This window comes from Python bivittatus, unplaced genomic scaffold, assembly GCF_059951505.1.
Source record: "Python bivittatus isolate LINGU-HERP-01145 unplaced genomic scaffold, Pbiv_v1 ctg000120_np1212, whole genome shotgun sequence".
Taxonomy (NCBI): domain Eukaryota; kingdom Metazoa; phylum Chordata; class Lepidosauria; order Squamata; family Pythonidae; genus Python; species Python bivittatus.
This window is the reverse complement of record NW_028277037.1, coordinates 5,027,646-5,048,380: the sequence shown is the minus strand read 5'-3', so window position 1 is coordinate 5,048,380 and position 20,735 is coordinate 5,027,646. Positions and strand designations below refer to the sequence as shown.

Below are 20,735 nucleotides of genomic sequence, written 5' to 3'. Positions count from 1 at the left end.
AGGTCAATGAAACAAGTTCTGGACGAGTTTGATTATGCACTAAATTCTTTGCTTGAATATCTTTCTGTAGTAGAAAATAAGAAATATCATTCTTTTTGCTTAATGTGAGTAAAAGAGCCTTACTTTTTACTGACTGTATTGATGCTGAATAACACCGGTCCTATTCACACAAACTGTTTTGTATTACTTTACCTGCCTGTTCAGCTATTTGACTTTTTCAACTATTTGTGGTAGAAATAAAACTTTTTTTTTTTGCTTAAAATGTGTTGAGTTCTTTATTCATTAATATTGGGTTAAAATCAATTGGATGGTATTCTCCCATTTTTCTCTCCTGTTTTTGTGTTGAATGCTTTTTCAAGATTAGGTACAAAGAGAAAACTAAACATGTTTAAGCCAAGTAGTTCAGAATGTCACTGAACAGCTTTTCTGTGGGAAATGTCCTTTTTCCTTTTGCAACAAGATGGATAGCCCAGTAATAAGAGTTGGATTCATTTTACAAATGCATCTTCAGAAATTGGCATTCTTGGTCCCCCCAAATGGAAGCTGACATTTTTAGCTTTTTACTAAAAGCTCCTCTTCCAGAGAGGAGTCCCTTCCTTTAGTTCCCCACTCTGCCTTTTTGGAAGAAGCAGGGGCTTCTCCATGGCCTCCATTTTGAGGGCGACGGAAGAGAAGAGAGCAGAGGTGACTCTGGTAACCACACCACAACTGATCAGGACCTCCTGGGCATCCAAGAACAAGAGGAGTGATGTTGGAACTAGCCCAGTTCACCAGCTGCAAAGACTGGGCCAGACTGGGAAGCAACACCCCAGAGTAGTGAACAGCAGTGTTGACAAGGTTGCCTGCAAGGAAACAGGACCAAGGGCTGCCTGGAACCCTCCCCCCACAATGGATGGGGACAGCAATCTCTTGCAGCTGGATCCATCACAGCAGGACAGATGCTATCAGTGGGGGTTGGAGATAGCTAAATTAGAGAAGTGTGTGAGTAAAGTCAAGTGTCTAATGCCCAAGCATTTTGCATTTCAGAGACCCTTACCAATATAAATATGACACAGTATGTTTATATTGTCATTTTCAGCAAAGGGGAAGGGAAGAAAGGAGAGCATTTTTTAAAAACCTTGTAACCTGCAAGAATCAAATCAAGGGTAAGTATTCTTTAAAGCAGTGTTTCTCAACCTTGGCCACTGAAGATGTGTGGACTTCAACTCCCAGAATTCCCCAACCAGCCATGCTGGCTGGGAAATTCTGGGAGTTGAAGTCCACACATCTTCAAGTGGCCAAGGTTGAGAAACATTGCTTTAAATACAAGATGTGTTTTACTTTTTTAAAAAGTATCTCATCGGTACTCTTGCTTGGTTCTAAGGCCCTCGATGAAGAATTCTATCCCAAACACATCAGACTTTGTGTGATATATAACTGGCACCGACACTTGGAATATTCCCTTTGTATTTGTTCGCAGCGCCTGCCACCCTTTTCTGCAATCACATTTTCCTACCAGGAAAAAGGACTCCAGCATTCTACCTAACCAAAATCCATGATCTGCCTTCTCTTACAATTGCAGCATAAACAAGTCAAGAAAACTGTTTCCTTTTCTTTTCCTGCCCCCAGATGATGAGATGTTTTGAGAGAGCAAGTCAACTCTTACTCATAGCATTTCTAGGGAATGTGTGAATCATAGCTGTTAAGCTATACCGCCATGCAAGGAACGCATGTGCTATTTCTGTCGCCAGAGTAGCACAGGCAATACACAAATACACAATACACAAATAAAGAATCAGGATCTGAGTTACAGCAATCAGTTTTGTTCAGCAACCAGGATGTTGAAGAGGGAGCAATTCCTAGGGCTGGCCTCTCCATATTTGGTGGCTCTTAGTGCAAGGAACCTATAGCAGAAATTTTCCCAGAGATGCTTAAAAAATAGAGTCTTACCTTTATTACTTTGCTGCCAAAGTGGCATTCCTAAGCGCCTCAATTATTAAATATCTTCAACTATTAAATGGGGAAGGGGGGACACCTCCAAAGGACCCTGTATCTGTAGTGCAGCTGTCTGCATCTTATAACAAAATTTGTATCTTTCCAAGTTATATAGCCACAAAATTATAGAAGACTATGTAAGTGTATTGGATACTATCTTGTAAGAATATGCACAGAACAAAGTATGTGTTCCATTCTGTGCATGGAATACATTGTGGTTTGGAAGTTCTGGGCAGGCTGCAGTCTTGCAGAACTGAAACCCGGAACATCTGGGTGGTTCCAGGTTCTGGCCAAGACAATTCTGGAGGGTTCTCATGGGGCAAGTAGAGCAAGTCTGATGCACTTGACCTCCCCGACAAAGCCCATCTCCCCCCCAATCTTCCTACTTCTTCCTTTCTCATACCTGCTACCATCACCCCACCTCCATGCATGTCCATCAGCCTACCTGCTTCTCCCCCAATCTTCCAACACCTTCATTTTGCCTTATCTCCCTTCAGGTGCTGTCATGTTCCATCTCCAATTACCTTCTCCTTTTCCCACTGTCCCTACTGCAGAACACCTGCCTAGAACGTTCTGGGTCTGGATCATATACATGCAGTCTGTGCCTGGATGAAACACATAGTTTGGTCTGGGTACAACCACTCAGAATTCCTTATTCAGTGAATGGAGCAGTTTGTACCTCCCTGTTGTGTTGCTTCTAGTCCATAAGATCAATCACAGCATGTTGTTTTGATTATGTGTCATATAAGTTCATGAATGTGTTCTGTTGCTTAACTCTTGGCATTCTTGTAAGTTGCAGATAAATCTGGAACCACCTCAATTTCTATGAGTTCCTATTTGATTTCCAGGAAAAAAATATGTATCTATATAGATCAACTTTTCTCTGCACGAGTTTCCCCTCCATGCTTCAGATTTTAATTGTAAGCCACCCAGAGTCACCCTCTGGGGGAGACGGGTGGCCTAGAAATTTAATAAATAAATAAATAAATAATTTCCCCCCTTTAGATATATTAAGTAGTTCTAGAATGAACACAACAAAGCACATATTGAGTTACTGAACATACGTGAAATCTCAATTTGGACAAATATGGCTGTGAAAAATCGCATCATATTATTACTGACTTTCAAGCACATTTTTGCCTGCATGAGACATCGTATTACAAAAATTGCTGCCTGTTAAATGAAGGCTATCAAAGATTGTATAGCCCTCTGGCTAGTGGTTCATTCTTCCAACTGCAGTTCCGTATCTACAAAAATCATGTGCATTTCCCCATGATAGAGCTGCATGACAAAGCTCCCTACACATCAGAGGAAAACATAAAAGTCAAATTTTCTGACAGAGAAAAAAATCATCTATACTTTGAACCACTTAAGACTGGCTAGAAACCCTATAAAACATTTACTGAAGAAAATATTAAAAAATAGACCAGAAATAATTAGATTTCAGTGACTGAAGTTACTCAGACATAGGCATTTGGGCAGTGCATCTTCAAAATCATTGGGAAGATGTGCTTTGTGACTATGTACAAGTGCAGCACCTCTCTGCTATTCTTTAAAGCAGCCCCTTTTTTCCAGGATTTGGTGCAAGCTTAAAAATAAAATGCCACTTTAAGGAACCTGCTCATTAACATTTTACAATACTCATTAAAGTAGCTGCATCTTTTTTCAAGCTCGCGGAGAAGTTTGAAGCCCCACTTTTACCTGCTTGCTTAGTCTAGCAGGGAAGATACTCATAGTAGAGTCACTGATAAGAATAGCCTGCTAAATCAGCCCAGAGTACTGTCTAAGTCCAGCATCCTGTGTCCCACAGTGGCTAACTGGATGTGACGGGGAAGCTCAAAAGTCTGGATAAGAGAGCAAGAGCCCTCTTCCCAGCAAACAATGCCCAAACCCTGTTGCCTGTGACTCTGGAAGGAGTTAACGGCCATCAAAATTAGAAGCTCCTGAAACCCTGCCCCTCCTATAACCTTTGAAAATGATCCGCAGTCTGCTGTCACTGCAACAAATTCTACGGTTCAGCTATAACTTAGGTAAACACTGTGGTCTCCTTTCGGTCCTGAATCTTCCTGCTTTTAGTTTCCAAAAATGGCCTTGAGTTCTAATATGATAAGAAAGGGGGGGAAATTCTATATTATCAGGGGAATCTGCAGAGGGCCATCAAAAAGTCAAGATGGTGGCCAGGACCACCTGATGGAAGCCCTACCTCTTTTTTCATACGTTGCACATTCTATGCATGTAAAATGAATGGGTGGTGGCTTTGATTGCATGTCTCCCAAGGACATCCTGGCTAGGCATGATTTTGTATTCTTCTGACACACCTCTTAAGTTGGCCATAGCAAAAATTATTATGAAAGAATAACTCACTGAGTCTGTCATACAGGAATATTTATTCCCTTAAGGTAACATTTACATCTCTATGCCATGATTCTGGTAACAGTTATATTTCCTATTGCCCAGTATAGTGAATAGATTTCTTTTTTAAACATGGTCCTGTGAACAGTTGAATGTTCAAGACGGGAATACGTTGAAAGTCTATTTTATGGAAGTGCACCATCCTGGAGACAATGCAAAGTCTACAACGGCTCATCTCTGGGAACGTTCAGAAGAGAGCAGTTTGTGAGCAATATGAGATAGCCATCTTTAGTATTTGCAATTAGAAATGTTAAAGGAAATTAATATACACCTTACCCACATCCCTCAATCCATTTTTCTTAAAGAGGCAGCATTCCAGCATCTCTTTAGTAGGGAGAAAATTGTCTGTGTCCAAAATAAATTGTCTCAAAGCATTGTCACCTGAAAAGAGGTTTTGCCTTTTTCCCTTTTCAATGCTGTCCAAAACGATGCCTCGGACCTCTTTGGGCTTTCCTGGAACCCCATAGATTATGAATAAGCCGAGGCAGTCCTGCCCAACCAAGGCGCAGAATTCTTCCAGCTTTTCAAATCGGCTCTTGTTCCAAAAGAGCTCACTAGCAAGCACGGTCTCGCTCTTGCTGCCCAGGAATTCAAAAGGTTGGTCTCGGCTGAGGAGATCAGTCATCTGCAGAGACTGAACAGCAAGCTGAAGTTTAATTTTCTTGTCTGCTCCAGACAGAGTCCAAATCCAGTCGACCCCCAAAAGCAAGGATTGCTGCCTGGTCATTTTGCTGGTTGTGATGCGTTCTTCTACGCCTTTCTCAACACAGAAACTGATGAAGTTGACCAGAAAGATTTCATTCAGGGTATCCGTGGCTGGGTGGAATTTGCTCTGGGGATCCTCAAATCCCAGGTACTCTTTAAGTTTGTGGGATGCGTGAACTACTCCTTGGCTAAATATATCACACATCACCAGGATGTCAGCTTTATTCTCAAGGCTTGTTTCCTTTGCCATCTTTTGACCCATTTTCCTTTCCGAAGATGGAATTGGTCCTCAGATACTTTTTCTTAAGATTCAGGGTCCGAATAAGCAGGGCCGCGATGCTGTTGTCTCTGACCAGCATCCCGCCATGCAAACTGAACTGCTTCTGAACTGCAAACAAGGAGCGCTGGGTGTGTGGTGCAAAAACTAGTTGAACTGGTCTGTTCATTTTCGCTTTTAAAATCTCAGAGCTTTCTTTCTGTTCGCTGCACATTCCACTCCCTTTGTTGTTAATATTTGCATTTCCCATACAGTTTTCTTTAAAAATCGTAACTAGAAAGCATGAGGAAATCTGAAGTCAAGCTCAATTCCTAGCAACTTCATGAGCACGTTAGAGCAGCTTTCTGGCCACTATACAGAAGTGGTTTGCCGCTGTCTTCTACCAAGTTTTGAACTTTTCAATATTCAATATTCAATCCCTGCTACCTCAGGTGTCCTGGTAATTTCTCACCCAAGTCCTAACCCTGCTTAACATTTTGAGGTCCACCATGGTCAGCCAGATGCTATCACCTAGCTGGTTTGTGACAATGATTCAGTCTTAACTTACTTGTTCTTTAGAAATCCTAAGTCACTAACTAGAGGTATATGTACCTTACTTGATAATAGATTAACATCAAGTCTTGGTGAACTTAAGTCAAGCCACCAAGGATATGAATGAAGAACTCTCATCTTTAAAGCCCAACATGGCTCAGGACCTGGATCTTTCTGAGATCACCTTCTCTGGGTTGAATCTGTGTTGTGAGATCAGGGAAGGAGGTTTATTAAAGGCCCCACCACTGAGGGAATGCCATCTGCAGGGACCCATAGCTGAACCTCCTTGGCCATGACACCCCTCCTTTGGAACAGCCTACCTCTCGGATATCCAGGCCACTTCTCCAGGTCATGTTTTTGAAGAGCTGTGAAAATATGGCTTTTTAGGAGGGAATACAGGGACAAGTCTTCAGAAATAGAGTAGCATATCAACCTAATAGGCTGGTCAGTCATTAAGTAAATAAATAACATTTAGATTTTCAGGGGCTTACATGATGTTGACAACAGTATCCAAGGTGAAAGATATCACTGGAGTCTATTACATTACCATTTCAACAGCACAACTTAGCACATCTCATCTAACTCTTAAGTTCCAGCACTTACAATTTTGCTGATATTCCATTAGAAACACTCATTTAATCAGCAGTAGCAGCACTTCAAGTTTGAGCAGAAGCAGGCCCATAAAGGCATAAAGTGGAAAGTCAAGCCTTGGAACAACTTCCAAAACATTTGTGAGACACTAGCCGATGGTAGCTACGAGAAAAGAACTTGCAATGAATAGACAGTAACTCCAGATGATTGCACCCTTTTAACAAGCCAGTGCTGAGTCCTAGAAAATTATTACGAATGAAAAGAATGAATAGGTGGCAACTGTAAACCATCACACAAATCATAATTACATCATGGTAACTGCTACAAGGTAACTCAGAATGAATAGGTGATAACTCCAAACCACACTGCAAGTGTTAACCGCTTGAGAAACTATATTGTAGAAAGAAATGTGAATCATTTTATTTCTCAGTAGGTTTTTATTTATTTAACACGGCAATACATATATTTCCGCTGACCTCTTTGTATACAAACATCCCAATAAAATACCATGATGATATTTCATTTTGTCTACATTTATATTAACCACTTGGCTTAATTAAGAGTCTTATATTACTCTCCCCAGGCCCACAGTAATAATAAGAACTATTCTCCTAACCAGGAAAAAAAGAAAAAAGACAGCCATATGCATCAGGATTAAAAATTAATATGCCTGATGCTCTTCATAATGCGCAACAGTTTTTTTAAGATGTTTCCACTGTGGTTTGAATCTTTGGATTAACGTGATTTTGCATCTGATCTTGATTTTCTGCTTGTATTTTACCCAATCAGTGCAAAATCTATTTCTAGGGAGCAGAAGACCCAACTGTGGATAGTAGATGCATTTTACAAAGTAGCTTCAGTGAGCTGCTGGTAAGGGCGGCGTTTTGCTTTTAACTAACGAAGTGAACTCCTTAATTCATAAATTATATTTATTTACAAAGGCTGTCTGCCTTCATTTGAACAAGCTCAGCCACCCAATGAAACAAATGGTTAGGAATAAATGTAGAGAATTATTAAGGGTCAATAGCCCATGCTTGCATACACTGGATAGAGAAAGCTTTTCAACACTTTAAAGATGTAGAAACAGATTATTTTTTAGAACATCAACGCCATGAATTTTGATCATGGTTCTGACTGTAAATAAATGTGTATGTAGCAAAACATTCTTAGATCAGCACCAACCTGCGTGTGCAAATAAATTGCACAGCAGAAAATTCCATTTCAACCACATGTTCCCTGTTTCACGACAAAACAAGTTAGCCCGTCAACATAAAAGGCAAGGCAACGACTACTTGAAAAATTAAGTTTCACAAGACAAAAAGATCTGATGAGGTGAAACATTAAGATAAGCCTTTATCTAGATGCAATCTAAAATGGTACATTCCCGAGAACTGAATGAATGAGATTCAATTGAATGAATAAACTGGCAACCACTAATATGAGTACCTGAGTACATGCCAAAAATCTAACTAGCTATTCTTGCAAAAAATCTTTGGATTAGCAATTCCAAAGTTGAGGTCAACACCTCTCCATAGCACGAGCAAATCATTCAAACAGTAAATTCCAAATGTTTGCATCACCGTCACTTTATGCAAAAGTAAATTAAGTATTTCAGGGTAGTATTGGAACAGGAAAAGAGTCTGGCCAATTTTTTCAATGGCGAATCTGAATTTTACAAGTCAGATTGTTTAAAAAAAATAGTAAAAAATACATGCTTTATTTTTTAAAAAAACAAGTATAAACATCATTATGTTACGTTATCATAAACTGTAGTTCAAAGGCAAGATTTCATATTTGAATTTAATACTGTAAAATAACATGGATTGGCTAATATTCCTCTTCATTAAAGATAAAGGCTTGCGATGCAGAATTTGAGAAGAAGAAAAAATGGCTTCCCTTCCAAAGTTATGTGTTGTTTCTCAGTCTCCAGATTTTCAGCTGCAACAACTGAAGTTTAAAATGTTACGAAAAACGTATTTTATAAATGGGAAAGGGACAGTTTTCACATCGCAGGGCCATTGTAATTTTCAGCCATTTCATTCCTAATGTCAGAAAGCAGAGCCCATTTGGAAGAGGGGAGTTGGCGGGGGCAATGCAAGCAATTTCGAAGGTGAGTCTGACTTCTCTGCTATCCAGCTCCGTTTTATGTTTTAAGTTATCACCTTACATCACAGTATAAAACTTATGTACTCAATACATTTTTCTTTTTCATAAAAGCCATATTGAAAAAAGAAGTCATGCAGGAATTTCAACGTGAGAGGTTATCTGGCTGATTGGTATTTTGGACCAGTTCGAGGAAAACCGGTATTTATTTTTTCTGCAGAAATATCTACAATGGATGCTAATGCCAGAAGTCTGCAATTTAATTTTTTCCCCTTTTTTGTATTACTTGAAGAAAAAGAAAATTACAAAAGTGCATTATGGCACAATCTACATGCTTAAAATGTTATGCTGTAGAGTCTTATTAAACATGATGTCACAAGTTGCTACACTAGAGGGAAAAAAAGGTTATGAGGCTCTTTCTTCCCATCCTAACAATTTTCCAGAACTTAGATTAGACACCTCTTATTATCTCACCCCACTCCCCCATCACTTCTTACAAACAGAAGCAAAAGTGACTTCACACGATGTGTGGTGTCCATCACATACAGCAGTGGAACTCCAAGTAGGACAGGTGTCCCTCACTGACCCCGTCACACATTTGAATCCTCATCTGTTATACTGGCACTGGGAGAACGGGTGGCAAAGTCTTTGAACATTTCATCTTCTTTTAACATGTGCTGGAAATAGAAGAAGTGGAAGAATTAATTGCACTCCGGCAAAGATCAGACACAACGCTGCCACATTCCCAGTATTATAAGGAATATGCTGAGTTTGTAATTCCGCATCAATGGACAAGTGTGAAGACTCCCGCAGAAAATCTTACATAATGTACTTGCTATCAAACTATTGGCACTCAAGGATCAAGAGTTTGACTCAAATTAGGGCAGCTTCATTTTTGTCAGGCATACTGGAGAAATACAGCAAAAGCTCTTTAAGTAGAAGGCATTAAGTTCCTACCTCTTCTTTTGCGTGGTCCATTTTATGCAATTAAACAATTTCAGGTGACAATGATGTGAAAAGCAAGATGTGCATAAGGTGTTAATGAACAATCCAAGTACTGATTAAACAGACAAAATGAAATAGTGATTGGATTACATGTGGGACAACTTCATGAAGGTGCTGGTATCTGTCCCAAACCATATGTGGTCTCCAAGAACCACCGGCCCAGGATTTTTATGTGCAAGGCTATCAAATTGTAGAAAATATCTACAAATGTGTTATTTACCCAACCTTAGGACAAGGCCTCGAAATAACAGCTGGATTCAGTGGTGGTCTCATTATTCAACGAGAGACAGAGTCTCTACAGATGCTGCCCAGAGAACAGATGGTTAACCATCAACTTCCTTCAGCCTTGACTTTTACTCTGCAAAAGAGACTGCTGAGTTCTCTCCAATTAAAAATATAAGCAAAGGAGTCATCAGAATTAATGTGGTATTACATGGGGATAACTTTTGGGCACTACAATATTCAGATAATGTAGAAAAGTTCACAGAATTATACTGAAAATTGTAATGCTATTATCTAGCACTGAACTTCTGCCAACATACATCTGCTGAAGTAACTCTAAATGAAGAAGTCCCTGAATTTAAGATCTCATTCTTTCTCTCTTGCACTTAGTCACACAAACACACAAGATTTGGCAGGGAAAAAAGAAAAATGCCCCCCCCCCCAAAAAAAAATCCTGGGCACCACCAGCTGTTTTCCTTGTGAACTACAGTTGCCAACTCCCACGGAAACCCATCAGGCCTCACTCCCTCAAAAGACAGGGTCTGGATGAAAAGTTCAATTTATTTAACCTCATTAACTATTACTGCTTCAAATTAATTGCCTATAAAATAAGGCATCCTGTTGGAAAACTAATTATACACACACAAGCCATTCCCTCACAGACAGGGTCTCATACAGAAAAACAGACTGTAGAAATCTGGTCCCAGCAAGCATAAAATTATTCATGCTTACTCTGCAGTAAATCCCACTGAGTTATTTTTTCCTCCTGGTAAATATGCATTAGCTGCTGATATGCTTAGGAAAATGGCTGATAGAGATTCATGAAACTGCTAATGTAAACAGCCAGCTGCAAGCTTTTCCATTATTGGTGAAAAGACTCACCTCCCCAAAGAATCACAGGAAGGCAGGGAATATATCAGTTCCAAACTAGAAATAGTTCAGTTGCTGAAATTCTTGAAATTCCAGTCAATCTTACTAAAGAAAACTACGAGAAGCTTGCTTGGAAAGACTTTAGATCAGTGTTGTCCAAACTTGGCCACTTTAAGATGAGTGGACTTCAACTGCCAGAATTCCCCAGCCAGCATGGCTGGCTGGCGAATTCTGGGAGTTGAAGCCACTCATCTTAAAGTGGCCAAGTTTGGACAACACTGCTTTAGACAGTGGTCACCAGGTACAGGTTTGTTTAGCCCAACTTAATCAATGTAAGCTAGGGTGGAAATGGGGGAAGATGGGGATTGAGCTGTTTCTTCCTTCTGTTCACAAAAAATAAAATCAGTACAAACATTTCTGCTAGAGTTGCTAGCAGAAGGAAACTTATGAATGCCTGTTCTGTAGTAAATCCCACCAAGCATAGATCTGTAGGTATCAACCTATGCGTACTTATTCCGTAAATAGTACTTCTTCATCATGTATACCTTAAGATTTCTACTCATTATTCAGCATGCTAGGTCCATTCTATTCTTCTTCGCCTCCATGAGAAGAAGGTTAAATGTCTTCTACAAAGATTTCTGTCTCCATGGAGATTCTCCACCAATTGAGAAACTTAATTTTCCAGAGCCCTTCTTCACAGGAAGAGCTTCAAGAAAGATCTCAATTGCAGACAATCACTCTCTAGGTTGGAGGGTGACAAAAAGATGGAGAGCTAGCAAGCTTCTCACTATTCCCTTAAAGCATCAGCAATGGCTTTCCCTCTCTCCTGCTGTAGTAATACTACAGAAGATGATTGTAACAATAAGGAGATATGCCTTATTCTTCCCCCATGGTTTCCTTATAAAATGGCTTTTCTTCTAATGATGGTGCACAGTATGGCTAGTTAATGCTTTAGTTTTCCCAAATGTTCACAAGCCTCTATAACTTTAATTCCTCTTAATTCTTTTCTCACACCATTTAGTTCAAGAATATTATCTCTTTCCTTTAGAAGTGCTTTGCCAAGACCACATAAGGTAACAAGGTGAGAATGGATGAGCAGGTACCATCTTGCACAAATGTTTGATAACTACTTGTACAAACAATAAATGTACATAATTAGGAGGACGAGTAATTGCAACAGAATATTACATAAGCTTTCAGAAAACTGACAACTTGATACAAATAGAGAAGTTTATCTTAACACATATTCCCTAATCCAACACCAGGAGAACACAGGACAGAAGACATCTTAGTTGAAATGTCCTTTACAATTATTCAAATGTTTGGGTTTCATCCAAAGTGTATCACCAAACCATCTCCAGATGTGGTGCTATTTACACCTCCCTATATTTTGTAAAAATATACAGGTTGATAAGCACCTTAAGTGTTTGGAGCCTCTGTATAGATCTACTTGGGAAAGTTGTTATTTGCTAGTCAAAATAATCTGGGGAACATCTGTAGCTATCTTCGATGAGGATGAGAGGCTCCTAGCTATCAATCCTGAGATTTGGTCCTGTATTTACACACCTCTATTGAATGTTGCCATATCTTGTTTTATTTTCTTGTCCATGGATATTTCCTTTCTTATACTTTGTAATTATTCTTTTGTTATGCTTTGCTTAATCCACACTTTCAGCTTTTATTTCATTTGTATGCTTATTGCTTTTGAATCCATGAACTTCCTGCCCACATTTCTCTGTGGCAAAACACCTGCTTCCATTTGAGATGCTAGTTTTCATTATTTTCACCTCCTGCTCATCTGTTCACTTACAACAGCACTGTCTTTCCTGTGAATGTAAAATGGCTTGCTCCCCCTCCTATTCCCAAATAATGGGAAGCTTCATCTTCTTTTCACGAGTATACAGTAACTGCTAAATAAATCATTTGCATTATTCATGCTTTTGCATTAGAGGTGTTGATAATTACAATAGTGAAAACTGTTTTGGAGTCTTTTGCACAGATACTTTGTCTTCCTCAGTTTCTGGAATCCATGGTCACTTTACAATGTTTTGGCTTCAAACCGCTTCAAGGTCCAACTCCAGTGGCTATGATGTCACTATATGGAGATTCAGGGTGCAGAATAGCAGCATATCACAGGGAGAGGCTGACAGATACAACTGACAATTGAGAGTTCCAATTGCAGTCTGCAACTGATAGATGCAAGTGACAGATACAATTGAAAGATGCACTTTACCGATTGCAACTAACAGATGCAATTCCACCTGGTCACAAATATGCAAGCCACCTGGACTCCACTGGATTCCATGCTAACTGGTGGGTCTGCATCTTGCTCATCAACCAATCTTGAACTAACTCTGTGCTATCAGCTCAGTATCTTTACTCAAAATCTAATTATTAAGATGTTCTAGATAGTTCTTAAGCCAGGAGGAGGAGTGAAGCGTATCAATTATACAGTGCCTTAATGACTTACAGTCAAGTTGTTGATGCCTTCAGAAAATGCCCCAATTTGCCTCACGGTCCCTTCAGAATCTTCCATCTACAAGGAAGAAAGAATAATGTTGTAATATTCATACAAATCCTGTATTATATAACTGTATTAACCAATGTAAATGCTAAATTGGAAACATATATTCTTGAGGTTTTAGGCAGTGCTTGAGTAAGACTGGGAGGCTATACAAAACCCATGGACTGAAGCAGCTTTTCAAGCATTAGACTGATGAGTTACTTGGTCCTATCATCCAATATCACAGCCACTGCCTATACATAAAAAGTAACCTAAACCTTCTAGCACTTTCCTTATGGACTGTTCCCTCAGCTCAGATGACAAATTAAAAACCCAGAGAGAACTGAGCTGGAAGAATAGCAGCGTGAGCCATAGGCATCTACTGCAGGAGGGGCAAGGAGGGGCAAATGATTAAATATGAAGCATGATGCAACTCTCACATACTTGCACACAAAGTTGCTACAAAGTCCAAAAGGGTAGAGTGTGCACCATGATGCCCAAATGTGTATTTCATTGTTTTGATGTCATCATGGTTAGATATGGATGCTTGTAGCATGAACGTATTAAGAGATCAAGCAAATCAAACAGCAATACCAATAAGGGATATAGCCATCATATGAGTTGACCATAAATTCTCATATGAATTAATATAAAGATTCATGTAAAGAACTAAAAACATGCATGCAAGAGATATGGAATCAGATTCCTGCTCTATCACAAAGCTCACTGGATCATTCAGTGTTAGCATATAACACGCAACTGCTGTCAAATAAGCCACAATACTTGGATTCACACATTGCACCAATCTATAACTTATGGTTTACAAATCTCGTTGATGGGAATCATACAACATGATAGTAAATGTGATGACTTCACACAGTGTTGAACCAAGCCAATCTTGCACAAGATTGTTGGATGGACACAATGGGGTAACTTCAAAAACATCACCCTGAGGTCTTGATAATCCTCAGACGAAATGTAGGCTATAAATGTGCCATAAGGCTTCTTGGTTCAGTCAGTATCTGTGACTGCTGGGAAGTCTGAAATTGTGGCTATGGAAGTTGATCACATTCTATATTACTGGGACATGGCACGCAAATGGAAACTGAGCAACACTAGATTAACAAGAGGCAAGACAGACGGAGAGCGATAGACAGCCCATCAATGCAAACACATAATCATTGTTTTCAACTTAACCCTAAATGGTGTTTGAAATATAATGACTGATACCTGTTCCAATCTGTCCAGATCATCATCATCATACACTCTGATATCTAAACCCGGCTTAAACCCTTTCTTGGATCCAACTCCTGCCACTTGACCCAAATCCATTGGGCACACGTACTCTTCCCCATCTTCCTGCTTCTTCTTCCTTAAATTTCCAAAGTTACTAAAAACAAGTTTCTTTGGCTGAAAGACAAAGGCCAAGCAAAATCTTCAGTAATTGTCACCAACTGGGGAATGTATTTTTGCAAAGCATACGTTCTATTATATTCTAATAGACAAATACAAAATATCAAAACATGAAAGTCTGTAAGATGCAGTGGTTTTTAATTTTACTGAAGATGATTTGTAGCAGCTTAGGAAAGGTAACAGAACTGGCCCACAATTGTAGCACAAATGCATCATGATATGAGATATATATTTAAAGCCACACAGCCTTTGGGACTTGCTTCTAGAAAGAATCTATTGGAACAGCAGCTTTTTCTGGGATTGTGTCCCAAGGGCAATCATGTGAACCCAGGGGTGGGAGGGAACCACAATTGTATTAAGGAATTCTGGATAGGCATCACCCTTGCATTCCTGCATGCTATGGAACACCTTAACATTAATTTACATTTTAGCCCTGATCACCAAACTGAGATAAACTAGAAAACAAGTTTCTTCCAGTACCTTCACTTTGGCAGTAGCTGTTAGAAGGGCATAATCAGGAGACTCCATGGCCTCACGTTTTTCTTGTTGAGCTTCACTTCCAATCAGCAAATTAAAGTGGGTTGCCAAGTGCCGTCTCAGCAGCGTCTTATTTGGTGGGATGTTAAGCAGCTGTGCCATGGTCTCTACGTTAAAACGAGGTTCCAAAACCTGTACAGCAAAAATGAGATTTCAAAACTTGTTTATCTGAAAATCAAGTAACTCCTCATCAACAAACGCCAGTCTATTTACAAAATACTCAGGATGGAAATCCTAAGACTTCTAGAAGATTCCATCCACTAACTAAATAAAATCCAAGTCATCAACTAATAAAAATATATAAAAATTGAATAATTACCATTAGGCCACCATGAACACCACTTCCTCTTAAATTAGGAGCATATTCTGCAAGATCAACAGAACGCAACCATTCCATCACCCGATGATTAGTCCACTGGGAAACTTCTGATGGTGTGATGTTATTCTGACAATCAAAAACACATTCAGTTAAAACATTTATGAATTCATTCACTCATTCATTCATTCACTCATTCTGCTTATATTATGCCAAGTTCCATAAGACTCCTGGCAGATGGCAATTTTGGAGAGGGAACATCCACAATAGGCAATATCAATGTGCTACAGGTGATCCTCTTAATCCATTGTCTTCTTATCTAAGGTTTTCTATATATCCATGATTTATCACTAGAAACTAAACCTCAGTAGAACTGTAAAGGTTTCCATATATCTACTGTTTCAGCCTTGCTTCATGTTAGTTTATGCACGTGCAAAATGGCTGTTGAGCTTTTTTGCAGAAAGTACATTTTTTAAGGGTTAGGTCATCTGTGCAAAGGTTATCAGCATTTGCTCCCTTTCTTTTTGTTGAGTCACATCAGATCTTGCTTAGTCAATCTGAGTGCGAGGCTCCACTGGCTTCTTTGTGGCACATGGCCTCCTTCTTCTTCCAAGCAACTCCAAGACAGAAAGAGCAAGAACAGACAGACATACAATGGGCAGATGACAGCGATGAGAGGACTACCTTTCAATCCAAGAACTTATCCCTCAATTCACATAGACTGAAAGTTTTGTTCATGATGGCACTATCTATGGTTTTATCCAGAAAGAGAACCTCTACAAATAAAGTATATATTCTTTCTGCTTATATTCTGTAACATCAATCTTCAGTTACACCATGAATTCAACTTTCATACTATCAGTGACTTTTCAGCCTCCAAAACACACCCATTCAGAGCCAAACTTCCTCGTTAACCCTTACTTGATCTATTGTTAAAATATTCTACTTCAAATTTGAAACAACACAAACAAAACAGGCAAATGCAAATTAAGTAAGTTAAATAAAGGGGCTGAAGTATCTGTTCACCATTTCTTTCTTCATCTGTAATTCAAAATCCAGCAATGATATTCTTCAAACTCATTTATCACACTGTTAATCATGTAACTTGGTTCAAATGTCCTATGCATATTCATGATACCATATCACTGTAAACCTAATACATTCAAGGGATGATACTCAATTACAGCTGATTACATATTTTCCAAATGTTGTTTTGGATGGCTATAAAGTGGAATAATATATTTACTAAATTTATCCAAGATTAACTTGAAACTACAATATTTGCTTGTTCATTCAACTTTCAGAGATGTCTATCACCACACTAGTTTAATACTGAGGTCCTTTAACAAAATATTAATTATGTAAAATGAGAGATTTATGATTTTTAAATGTTCACACCTTTACCTCCTCCATTTTTAACTAAGGGCAACAATGCACTTTCATAATTATCTTTCTGATAATAGAAAAAAGGGCAGGACTAGAACTAACAAGTTTTTAAAAAGGAAACAGAAATATTAAGAGAAAGATATTAATCTTGAGATGTGGCTATCAACAGAGAACTTCTGCCTCAAGATGTGGGGGCTCACTTTTTCTAGAGATGTTAGGTAAGGAATGAATAGAGGGACGCTTCAGTGAGCAGGAGACTGATTTCTAAGATCTTTCTCATTCTAATATTCAGTTATTCAATAATTATCACTGGAGAAATTCATTTTTTAAAATGATCAATGAATTGAGAGAGAGGGGGAGAAGAAAACTAGACATCATGAAGAAGACAAAATTTCCAGGACAGGGATCACGATACACTAGATGTCCATAAGCAGGGATTCTCGACTGCTGAGTCCAACCCTATTTTCTATTTCCCACCGTCACCACAAATGCAAATAATCTAAAAATGGCTTTATCCTGAGAAACTGATTCTTACATTCAAACTATCACAGAAATACCGGAGTACAAATATTGGGGTGAAGAGGTCAATGTTAAAAGAGAAACATAAAATGGGACATCTTATGATGGAGACATGTATTTGTTCAGAAGAGCTAGCCCAGTTTGAACAATTTAAAATCAAACAAGGAAATGAGTCCATTCAGAGATAAAATTCAGTGACAGATAAATGGTAAATAAAGGAAGGACCTTTATGGTGCCCATGGTTTAACAACATATTCTAGGGAAGAAAATACATTACTATTGCCTGCCAAAACATTCATTATAATGAATTATGATCATGAATAAATATCAGATTTGAATATTAGCAGCGGCTACCTCATCAGATGGTCTCCTCCGTAGACAATTGGGTTCAAAGTTGTTTATTCTGAGGACCTGAATGGCACGTTTGATGCTAAGATGGTGGAGAACACTCACGACTTTCAAAGATAACAGGTCATCCTGTATAGGTGGATGTCAAGAACAAGCCAACAACAACAGCAAAAAAAACCAGAGTCAGATATCAGAGAGCATAGTTGCATTAATCTGGTATAGCATTAACCACATTGACTTAGACTGATCATCCAGAACACACGGAAGGATTCAAATTGCATAAAATCTAGTCTATTGTCATAAAAATTGGGGGTATGTTCCATCAGCTTCAATCCTTGACAGCAAAAAGGTTTGGTCAAGAAAACTATCAAAGAACGTAGTATATGCACTTGCAATTTGATTTTAAAAAGATTTAGGCATCCTTATGTGCTACAGACTTGAAATTATTATTTATATCAACAATATAGATATTAGGACATCTGGGGAAAACAAAGGGAACTGACAGTTGCTGAAGCAAAACCTAACGCAAAACTAGTGAGGTGTGAAAGGGTAAATAAAAATGTAACCAAGAATGGATAAACAGTGTCCTTGGGGTTCTCTGAGCTTGAAAAAGTTTAAAACTGGCATTACACTTCCAAATGTGAAATGTAAAAAATCGTGCAGAAATATTTTAAGACAAACCGAGAACTCTGCGTTCCTGAAGAAGATGAAGAATCAAGTTGTCACGTAGGGATGTATGAGGAAATGGATGCAAAGATTAAAGGGGGAGAAGATAAGTTCATGGTTCTCCAGATAAATAAATGAGGCAACAATTAAGCTGCTTACAATGGTCATGTAATGAAGCATTCGGCCATCCACCTTTCCTTCATCAAATTGTGTCTTATACTGGGGCAACCCAATGTCATCCAGCCACCCTAGAAATAAAAGGAAAAAGCAAATAACAGTGTTTCCTACAAACGTGAACAAACCGATGAAACATCATGGATGATAAACATCTTTTGTACTGCCAACTTGGAAAGATCTGTAAGCTACAGGCTCTTTTTTAAAAAATTCTATTTCGTAACATCAAGTCACTTAGAGCAAAGGCAGTTTTCATTCAATAAGTGGACAAAAATGGTGCCTCTTCATGAAAAGGAGGCCATGTCATTGCAGAGCCTGGACAGAAATTGCAGCCATGAGAAGCAAATAACCTGGTTTAGATACGGCAGCTGCTTCTCTATTCTTCCATGTTAGGGTTTGGTTTATCTGTAGGGGTGGGGCAAATTGTTCCAAGCTCAATAAGTCTCTGCTCAGAAATAGGTGGGGTGGCAGGAAAATCAACTAAGCACATACTGCTATCTGCCAGCTGGGTAAGTTTATTGCTGTTTTTAAATGCTTTGCTTCTATAATAGTGAGTTTCTGGAGGAAAGGCAGGGCATAAATCTAACAAACAAACAAATCTCTCCTATAAAAGCAAATGCTCAAATGCACACAAGCGCATCCACGTACATTAATACCAATATACTGAGATATCAAGTTGCCAAATGCAAAAATATGTACCGTGCGGGTGCATTAGGAAAAAAAAATGCAAGCCAATAACTAGAAACTTCTTTTTACTGTTGTTACACTATCTCTAAACCAGTGTTGTCCAAACTTGGCCACTTTAAGATGAGTGGATTTCAACTCCCAGAATTCTCCAGCCAGCATGGCTGGCTGGGGAATTCTGGGAGTTGAAGTCCACTCATCTTAAAGTGGCCAAGTTTGGACAACACTGCCCTAACTATAGTGAAGAACCTTGATTGCTGTTACTCAGTTCTGTGGCTCCATGTATGAAATGCACATTTGTGCTGAACGACAGCTTCCACTTCACTATAACAACGACACAGCATTGTCTGCATCCAAAAGTGTATGTACATTCATGTCCCCAACCAACACATTTCTACCATCAACACAAGCGTTCCTCATGTAGTTACCCACAGATGCATTAACAACCAAGGGACCATTACCCATCCTGTTTTTATGGCTGCTAAATGTTGAACCTCCTTGGGTTTCTTTGGGGGTTTTTTTTGTTGTTGGTTTTTTTGTGACTTTGAGTCAGTGTTGACTCCTGATGACTGCCTGGACAAGTCCCTGCAGTTTTCTTGGTGAGATTTTGGAAGTGGTTTGTCCTTGCCTTCTTTCTGGGGCTGAGAGGGAGTGACTGGCCCAAGGCCACCAGGCTGGCTTTGTGCCTAAAGTGGGACTAGAACTCACGGTCTCCCAATTTCTAGCCTGGTGCCTTAACCACAACACCAAACTGGCTCTCCTTGTTTTATTGCCTAATAAATGTTGAACCATTCACTAAGGCTCCCATTTTTTCTCCCATCTGATTCACTTCCATCACATACTCCCCTTATGATATTCAGCAACCGAACTTTAACTCCCTATTCATGCAAATATATCTATATCTATATCTATATCTATATCTATATCTATCTATATTGTATTTATATAGCCACCCATCTCCCACAAAGTGACTCTGGGCGGCGTTCAACAATTAAAAAGAATAAATACATAAAAACAATTACAAATAAAAAACTATAAAACTATAAAATAGTCCATGAATTCGAGCCTATTCATTTTATTATACACCTTATGCTAACTCAGTAACCAATAACCTTTCTTTCTTACATTCGTACCTGTCTTGAGTGTGTGTCAGTACACTGCATATACTTCCTAGTTGGAGGAATGCAATTGTATGTTGATTTCCAAGGTAGTCTCTGCATCAGAGACCTTAATTTGCATAGTGTGAAGATGCTTGGAATAAAGCTGGGCGCTTGTGACCTACAGGTCAAAAAATACTGAAAGGGGCTATCCTTAATCTTCAGAAGGAACACTGGACAATCTAGTCCACACCTGGAAATCCAATCCACATCTCCTCTATTTTACTGGCGGCAAATAGAGAATACACTTCCTCTTTACTAAAAAGGTTTAGAACAAGGTTTCCGGCTGACTCTGCAGCAGCAATTACTAACATCCTTTTCCATAATAACAACAATCCCAAT

General features: G+C 39.0%; 2 protein-coding genes across 18 annotated transcripts in view; both read right to left on the bottom strand.

The window, feature by feature from the left end:
• Nucleotides 1–4,348: 4,348 nt before the first annotated feature.
• REP15 (RAB15 effector protein) lies at nucleotides 4,349–6,759 on the bottom strand. The gene has a single exon (XM_007433474.4). It carries the CDS (start codon nucleotides 5,351–5,353, stop codon nucleotides 4,637–4,639), a length of 717 nt encoding a protein of 238 aa, XP_007433536.1. The 5' UTR covers nucleotides 5,354–6,759; the 3' UTR covers nucleotides 4,349–4,636.
• Nucleotides 6,760–6,907: 148 nt separating this feature from the next.
• The window catches only part of PPFIBP1 (PPFIB scaffold protein 1), a 120,678-nt gene continuing 106,850 nt past the window's right edge, over nucleotides 6,908–20,735 (bottom strand). For all 17 annotated transcript variants that reach the window (XM_088134882.1, XM_088134881.1, XM_088134883.1 and 14 more), the window contains 7 exons: nucleotides 18,538–18,626; nucleotides 17,719–17,841; nucleotides 15,463–15,588; nucleotides 15,087–15,275; nucleotides 14,424–14,603; nucleotides 13,161–13,226; nucleotides 6,908–9,270 (listed from right to left, as the gene is read on the bottom strand). In XM_088134882.1, coding sequence (XP_087991008.1) covers nucleotides 9,184–9,270; nucleotides 13,161–13,226; nucleotides 14,424–14,603; nucleotides 15,087–15,275; nucleotides 15,463–15,588; nucleotides 17,719–17,841; nucleotides 18,538–18,626 — 860 coding nt within the window. In that variant the 3' untranslated portion in view covers nucleotides 6,908–9,183. The remainder of the gene's footprint in view (nucleotides 9,271–13,160; nucleotides 13,227–14,423; nucleotides 14,604–15,086; nucleotides 15,276–15,462; nucleotides 15,589–17,718; nucleotides 17,842–18,537; nucleotides 18,627–20,735) is intronic.